Consider the following 8,554-nt stretch of genomic DNA (forward strand, 5'->3'; position numbering starts at 1 on the left):
CTAGCCTTGAGCTGAAGAGCTGAGGGACAGCGCCCAGGCCCAGAGTTCAGGCCCCCGACCGAATTAAAAAAAAAAAAAGAAAATGGAAACTAAAGAAGGCTGAAAAGCAAGAGGCTCTTGGAATACTAATGACATCATGGAACCAGCAGTAATTACTCATTTTAGCACTATTTTCAAATTTGTTACTTGCTATTAAATGCTATTTCTTTTTTAATTCTAACTTGTTTGTTGGAACTCAGGGTCTCTGTTAGTCAAATACTTTACCATTTAAATCCCTAGCCCCTGGTTACTTTTTCAATCTGGTCTCCTGGTTTTTGCCTGAGCCAAAGCTGAGATTTTATTTCTCCTGCTCGTTTCCCACACAGCTGTATTATAGGCATGTGCCACCTCAATCAACTGTATTTTAAAGGAAGTCTTGTTAACTTTATTCATTTATTTTGCCCCAGCTAACCTTGAACAATAGTCTTTCCAATATTTACCTTATAAGGAGCTGGGATTATCACCATTTCTAGGCCAAATGCTTTTGTGTCCTGGGGATTGAACTCAAGACCTGGGTGCTGTCCCTGAGCTTTTGTGCTCAGGGCCAGCTCCTTTTCTGGCTTTGGGGTTCCTTACCTGAGCTGGCTTCCAACCTCAATCCTTAGAGATCTCAGCCTCCTGAGTGGCTAGGGTTATAGGTGTGAGCCAGGCTCCAGCCCCAAATTCTATTCTTAATGAAAGCATGTACTACTATTGATTTACATAATAATTCTAATGAAATCCACTGATTCCTCTTATGTAATACAAGGAAATAATGCACAGAGGTTTTAAGTTCCTCAGGGCCACAGGCTGAGAAATGGTGGTCTCAAACACCAGGAACATAGTCATAGTCCTGTTTTCAATACTACAGCCATGTGTATGCAATGACATACCAAAAAAAACATAACTAAATACTCACTTTCCAAATACCGTATATTTCATGTCCAAATGTGGCTGCTTGCCGTAGGTGATGAAAAACTGAGATCCATTGGTATTTGGGCCATTATTCGCCATAGATACAACACCTCTAACATTGTGCTGAAAAAGACAGACCAAAGCATCCATTTAACCGTGTTTCCCAATTTAGGAATGAACAAGAAGACATGCACTCTTCCTTCCTAATATTTAAGGAATCAGTAAAACATTTATCTTGCTTCTCTTGGGGCTGGGGATGTTCACTCAGTGGTAAAAACACTTGCACAGTATGTGTAAACAAAAGAAAGCTCCAAATATTCAGTGTCTGTATTGTCTGTCTACCTGAAAAACCTGCATGAAAATTGTTTATATATTAAATACTATCAATCAATTGCATTCCACTTTGGAGAAATATAGCCAAACACTTGTAGCAATACCAATGTATAACAGAAACAATCCTTACATTTATATTAAGGAGTAGTGTGCTGGCATGAAACCATCAGACAACAAAATCAAAATCCCCATAATCTCTTCTTATATACTGGACTCTTGCTAGTTTCTTTATCTGAAAAACAAGGGAGATTGGGCTACTTCAGGAGTCTATGTGGATGAAGATGCTCATGAGGACCTAACAATAAATTAACAACTGGGCAAAACATAAACACTGGGCAGAGTTGGATTCTGGCAATGTCCATTAGGGCATCTCTTGTCCGATGATATTAGAACATTTTTCTTAATTGATAGCCACAGAGAATGCATCTGTGTTTTCCTCTCATGTATACAATCAGTTTATAACCTCAGACATAGAAGATGTAAGGAAGGTCTTAAATCATATCCATCTTAGATTATTTAATCTATTCTTTTTTATTTTTTGGTTTATTGGTAGGCTTGAACTCAGGGCCTGGACACTGTCACTAAGCTTTTTTACTCAAGGCTAGAGATTTACCACTTTGATTTTTAGGTGAAGTCACATGGACTTTTCTGCTCAAGCTGGCTTTGAACTGTTAATTCTCCGATTTCAGCATCCTGACTAGCTAGGATTTCCAGGTGTGAGCCACTAGCACCCAGCCACTTATCAATCCTTAATATTATGAACCATCTGTTTTTAAGGACTGTGTACTAAAGGACCTTACTGACATGACTAAAGGCATAACTGAGCTGTGCTATAGATACATGGCTAAATTAAAAAAAGAATGTGACTTCACTGATTGCTGTTAGCTGTTCATTAGGTGACACTAATTGCATAAATTGCAGAGGTGGAGCAACAACAAAAATTAGTGTCTTAGTATTTCCCTAAAAGATGATTACCAGTTGGGTGTGGTAGTGCATTCTTGTAATCCTAACATTTGAGAGGCTGATGAAGGATCATTGGGAGATTGAGATGAGCCTAAGATAAACAGTAAGACCTTATCTCTAAATAAATAATAACATGGCTACCAATCAAATGTTATACATACACATGCTGGGTGCTAGTCGCTACTCAGGCTGAGATTACAGTTTGAAGCCAGCTCAAACAGAAAAGTCCCTGAGATTCTTATCTCCAATTAACTAGCAAAACGCCATAAGTGGAGTCAAAGTGGGGCAATTACCAGCCTAAAATGAACACACACACACACACACACACACACACACACACACACACACACACACACACACACACACGCACGCCAAGCAGAAGTACATGGCCCTGAGTTAAAAAAAAATATATGAGCTAGAGTCATGGCTCAAGAGGTAGAGCTGACTGCCAAGCAAGCTGAGGAAGCATGAGGCCCTGAGTTCAAGCCCTGGGACTGGCATAGGAAAAAAGAATTCAGATTTACCAAATTGTTGAATATGTTATTTACTCCTCTTTATTAGCTCACCACTGATAAAATGTAACCCTATGTAACAAGTATACCTGCCAAGAAATGTATTATTTTCTTTAGGTAATTTCTGAATACTTCAAAACTCAATACAATTTTCATCTTCTGGTAAATGCTTCTTACATTTAATACTAAGATTCATTTGTTTGCCTTATCATATATATATATATCTGGTCCTGGGGTTTGAACTCAGGGTCTGAGCACAATCCCTGAGCTTGTTTTGCTCAAGGCTAGTGCTCTACCACTTGAGCCACAGTGCCACTTCTGCTTTTCTGTTTATGTGGTGCGAGGACTCAAACCCAGGGCTTCATGCATTCTAGGCAAGCACTCTACCATTAAGCCACATTCGCAGCCCTAGATAAATTTTAATATAACTGAAATACACACTAAATTATATACTCTGATTAAGACAATTTATCACTTTTTTGTTTGTTGATTTTTTTTTCATGCCAGTTCTAGGGCTTCAACTCAGGCCCTGGGCACTATTCTTTGGCTTTTTCAGTTCAAGGTTGGTACTCTACCACTTAAGTCCCAGTTCCACATCTGATTTTGTGTGTGTGTATGTCTGGTTAATTGGAGATAAGTGTCTTATGGGCTTGCTTGCCTGGGCTGGCTTTGAACTGCAATCCTCAGATCTTAGCATACTGAATAACAATAGTTATAGGTGTGAACCACGGAAGCCCTGACTGTGTGTGTGTGTTGGTTCTGGCCCTAGAACTGGGAGCCTCCGTGTGTGTGTGTGTGTGTGTGTGTGTGTGTGTGTGTGTGTGTGTGTGTGTGTGTGTGTGTGTTGGTTCTGTGTGTGTGTGTGTGTGTGTGTGTGTTGGTTCTGGCCCTAGAACTGGGAGCCTCTTACTTTCCCTTAGCTTTTTCATTCAAGGCTGGTGTTATACCACTTGAGCCACACCTCCATGTTCTGGCTTTTTGCTGGTTAATGGAGATTACCATTTTCTGCTCAGATTGGCTTTGAACTGGCAATTCTTGGATCTTAGCCTCCTGAGTAGTTAGTATTATAGGCATGAACCACCAGTGCCTAGTTACTTCGTTCTTTCCTTAGAGTACTAGGGGTGGGGAGGTTATAGTACTGAACTTGGGACCTAGCACCTGCTGGGAAGGTGCTCCACTATTTAAGCCAGGTTCCCAGTCACTTTGCTTATTTTTTTTTGTCAGCCATGGGGCCTCAACTCTGGGCCTGGACGCTGTCCCTCAGCTCTTTAGCTAAAGGCTACCACTTGAGCCACAGCACCACTTCCGGCTTTTTCTGTTTATGTGGTGCTCAGGAATCAAACCCAGGGTCTCATGCATGCAAGGCACTGAGCCGCCTTCCCAGCCCTGTCACTTTGCTTTGACTGTTTTCCTATAGGATGTCATACTAACTCTGCCTGGGCAATACTGCAACCAGGAGGCAGTAGGTTTTTCTTCCCTGCCTTTCAAAGAAGGCCAATGATGCATAACTAAAATTTCAGGTAAGACTCAAGAGCTCACTTTAGTATCAAGACCCAGGTGATGGTACATATCTTGGGCTAGATCTGCCATTTACATTTTCTCCCTGACATCATTTATTGACTGTGAAGCACTAGAAAAAATTATACCCATTTAGAAATTGTGTCACTATAACGTGTATTAATTTCCAAGTGTAATTAGACAAGAGAATATGACCTTCTGAAGCACTGAGATAATACCTTAAGATATTCACTGTACTCATCCTCAAACTTCTTGCCCCAGATACTGTTACCTCCTCTTCCAGTACCTATATTATAAGACAAGTAAAACAAAGTATCTAATTAAACTTGAGAAACGGTCCAACTTCTAAGTGAATGACCACTTTATACTGTAACTCTCTATGACTGATTGCGGGTCTAAGGGATCAAACCAAGGGCCTCACACATGCTAGGCAAGTACTGTACCACAACTACAGTCCCAACTCTAGCATAATTCTGAAGTACAAATGAAAGTTGTTTTGACCTTAAATGCTTCCCAAAACTAAACTGAAAAGATGAGAAAGATAAATACCCTTACCACTACTGCTAGCATTTTAAGAATAAGTGTCTGCTTGTAATGTCTGCTTATAGTTTTCTTGCTGTTAGTGTAAGGTGGCCCTGCTGTAAAGACTCCACATGCTTTATTTTTTAAATTATTTTATCCTCTTCATATAATACATCAAATTTCTCGATTTTGGTTAATGAAAAAACTTACCTGTTGGATCTCCTGTTTGAACCATGAAACCCTTGATATTTCTATGAAATATACAGCCATTGTAGTAATTACTGGCACAAAGAGCCAAGAAGTTCTAGAGAGAGTAAAAATGTGGATTGAGAAATGGTAGAAACAGACTTAAGATAAACAATTGTACACTATAGCAGCATATTCAACTATGAACTTTAGGCATTATTTTAGATAATGTTTTCCTACCTAAAATTCCTTTGATAGCATTTTTTGTTTTTGGAAAATACAAAATCTTCATTAAGAATGAAAGCCTTTCATGACCTGGGCCCCTCTACTTCTTGTAAAATAACCCCTTTTTCCACTGCTTGCTATGCTGACCTCATCAACATTTTAACAATTTCTCCAAAGGGGGAAGGTTTTCCTTGCAGCTTCTATTTCTTTTCTTTTCTTCTCCTTCTTCCTTTCCTTCCTACATCCCCTCTCCCTCTGTCCTCCTCACATTTAGTAGGCAAATGTTCTATCTACCACTTAAGTCACAACTCTAGCTGGTTAATCTTGCAGATAGTGTTTAACAAACTTTTCTGTCCAGGCTTACCTCTAAGCATGATCCTCCAAGATCTCAGCCTCCTACGTAGCAAGTTAGGATTATAGGAATGAGCCACTGGTACACTGGAATGTTCTTTTTATATTTCTTTCCATGGAAATGCCTTCTTATCTTCAGTATTATACTTTCATACATTCAGTTTAAGTATATAAGTAAAATTTAAGTAGATACTTAAATAAAGTAAATGCATAAGAAATGCTTAAATAAATGCTTCAATAATATTTAAACTGAATGTATGAGTACTCTGAGTAGATCTGGCTTCACCTGTGTGTGTGGGCACACACAAGTGTGTACCAGTCCTAGGGCCTGGGCACTGTCCCTGAGCATTTTTTGTTTTTTGGTTTTTTTTTGCCAGTTGTGGGGGCTGAACTCTGGGCCTGGGCGCTGTCCCTCAGCTCTTCAGCTCAAGGCTAGTGCCCTACCACTTGAGCCACAACACTACTTCTGGCTTTTTTCTGCTTATGTGGTACTGAGGAATCAAACCCAGGGCCTCATGCATGCAAGGCAAGCACTCTACCACTGACCCAATTTACCAGCCCCATTTTTTTCTGGTTTTTTTTTTTTTTTTTTTTTGCTCAAGGCCTGAGCCACAGTTCCCCTTCCAGCTTTTTGGTGGAGATAAAGAGTTTCATGGGGGCTAGGAAGGTGGGTCAGTGGTAGAGTGCTTGCCTTGCATGCATGAGGCCCTGGGTTCGATTCCTCAGCACCACATAAGCAGAAAATACCAGAAGTGGCTCTGTAGCTCAAGTGGTAGAGCACTCGCCTTGAGCTGAAGAGCTCAGAGACATTGCCAAGGCCCAGACTTCAGGTCCCACAATGGACCAAAAAAAAAAAAAGTTTCATGGACTTTTCCTGCCTAGATTAGCTTTCAAACTGAGATCCTTAGATCTCAGCTAGGATTACAGATATGAACCACCGGTACCTGACTACCTTCTTTTTAAAGTAACCCTCCCTTTTTTTTTTTGGCCAGTCCTGGGGCTTGAACCCAGGGCTTGGGTGCTGTCCCTGAAACTCTGTGTTTAAGACTAATGCTCTGCCACTTGAGCCATAGCACAACTTTGCGGTTTTTTTTTTTTGTCGGTCATGGGGCTTGAACTCTGGGCTTTGGCGCTGTCCCTGAGCTCTTCAGCTCAAGGCAGGTGTTCTACCGTTTGAGCCACAGCGGCACTTCCAAACTTCGGGTTTTTGAGTGGTTAATTGGAGATAAGAGTCTCCCAAGGACTTATCTGCCTGGGCTAGCTTTGAACTACGATCCTCAGATCTCAGCTTCCTGAGTAGCTAGGATTACGAGTGAGCCATTAGTACCCTGCCCCTTTCCTTTTATTTTCTATCTCAATACTTAAATTCTTTCAAGGTATTATCTATTATATTTTAGCATTAATTTTTTACTCAATATTTTCCCAGCTAGAAAATTAGCTCCATGAGAAGGTATGTCTCTGGCTTACTCTATACCTTTCAAAAATATTGATAGCTACATATAGACAGGTATAGCTATCTATCACAGTATAGATAGCTCACTCTTCTTCCTTTCATTCTGTCACTTCACCATGTAAAGTATTTATATATAAGTTCTCTTATCTAGATATAATATCTTAATAATTTACTAAGAAAATGAGCAAAAGAAAGATTGTGGAATTCTATGCAGTTATTGAAAATATCCACATTATCTTTGTTCTACTTTAGACATGAAAAGAAATTAGTAAGTTTCTTTTTGTTTGCTTTTCTCGGGGGGAGAGTAGTACTAAGATTGATTTTAAGACCTTTCACTTGATAGGCTGGTGCTCTACCACTTTAGCCATGCATCAATTCTTGGATTTCGCTGATTATTTTGGAGATGGAGACTGGGGAAGTTCTTTGTCCAGATTGATCTCACACTGTAGTCCTCCAGAACTACTCTCTTCTTGGGTAGGTAGGATTATGGGCAGGAGCCACCGAGGCCCAACTCTGACAATAGTTTTACAGAAAGTTTTGTTATGTTTTTTAGGATGGATGATTTGACTTCAAAATGGTTATTGTGTTATATAAACTGATGTGTAAAAAGCAAATAGTGGCACTCACCTCACACGTCCTGGGTGTCCTCTCACAGAAGACTTCTATTTTAATATCACCTACATCTGTATGAAGTGTGACAGACTAAAAAGGAAAGACAATTTAAGAACAAATAAAATTTCTACAGGTAACTACAAGCACTGTACCACTTCCCTAACTGGATGGTCAAGCCGAATGAATAAAGACTGCACTCTCCATCTGGATTCTCTCACCAGGTTTGGGGAGATTATGGAGAGTTCTTGGTTGTCACTTAGCATAGCAAAGTGAAAGAAAAGCAAAAGTACGCTCTTCAGACAGGGATTGGGCAGTGTTAAGAAGGAGCAGTTATGCTGGGACCCAAAAACTCAAGCTTTTAATGGGGTCTGTGGACATAAGGGTGGTCAGTTCTGGAAAACTTAGTTAATATGTCACTAACTTCCAGTGTCAACAACCCCCACACACAGGTAGGCATGGAGGAGTTCTTGGCAGTGGATGGGGAATGTCATTTTTCCCAGGCTATGGGGGTTGCTGACAGGTTAAACTACTGCTACAAAGTACATTTTTGCTCTGTTCTCATTTTGCTTTGCCCTAACAAACCTGCTTCTGTTTCTTGTCTCCTATGTGCCCTTAAATTCTTTCTCCAGCAAGACCAAGAACTTTGTAGCCACAGGACAACATAGCCCAAAAATCAGTGACATGTCTACATGTAGTAATTCTGATAAGCTGTTCTTATTCTCTAAAATTAAATTCAACAAAAGGAAAAGCTCCAGAAGATTAAAAGGTTAGGGCATAAGAATTACTCAAAAATTTGGAAGCAAAGTTGTGATAAAAAATCATCATGAAAAAAAAATCAGGGGCTGGGAAGATGGCTCAGTGGTAGAGCACTTGCCTTGCATGCCTGAGGCCCTGGGTTCGATTCCTCAGCACCACATAAGCAAAAAGAAAAAAGCTGGAAGTGGCA

The 8,554-nt window shown here is 40.1% G+C and overlaps 1 protein-coding gene across 2 annotated transcripts in view; it reads right to left on the minus strand.

Annotated features, from left to right (window-relative positions):
* Ppil3 (peptidylprolyl isomerase (cyclophilin)-like 3) overlaps positions 1–8,554 on the minus strand; it is an 18,668-nt gene that overhangs the window by 3,103 nt on the left and 7,011 nt on the right. For both annotated transcript variants that reach the window (XM_013009677.1, XM_013009668.1), the window contains exons 3-6: positions 7,624–7,698; positions 4,992–5,085; positions 4,478–4,545; positions 938–1,056 (exon numbers count right to left, since the gene is read on the minus strand). In XM_013009677.1, coding sequence (XP_012865131.1) covers positions 938–1,056; positions 4,478–4,545; positions 4,992–5,085; positions 7,624–7,698 — 356 coding nt within the window. The remainder of the gene's footprint in view (positions 1–937; positions 1,057–4,477; positions 4,546–4,991; positions 5,086–7,623; positions 7,699–8,554) is intronic.

The sequence above is a fragment of the Dipodomys ordii genome, unplaced genomic scaffold (genome assembly GCF_000151885.1).
Source record: "Dipodomys ordii isolate 6190 unplaced genomic scaffold, Dord_2.0 Scaffold1, whole genome shotgun sequence".
NCBI classification, from domain to species: domain Eukaryota; kingdom Metazoa; phylum Chordata; class Mammalia; order Rodentia; family Heteromyidae; genus Dipodomys; species Dipodomys ordii.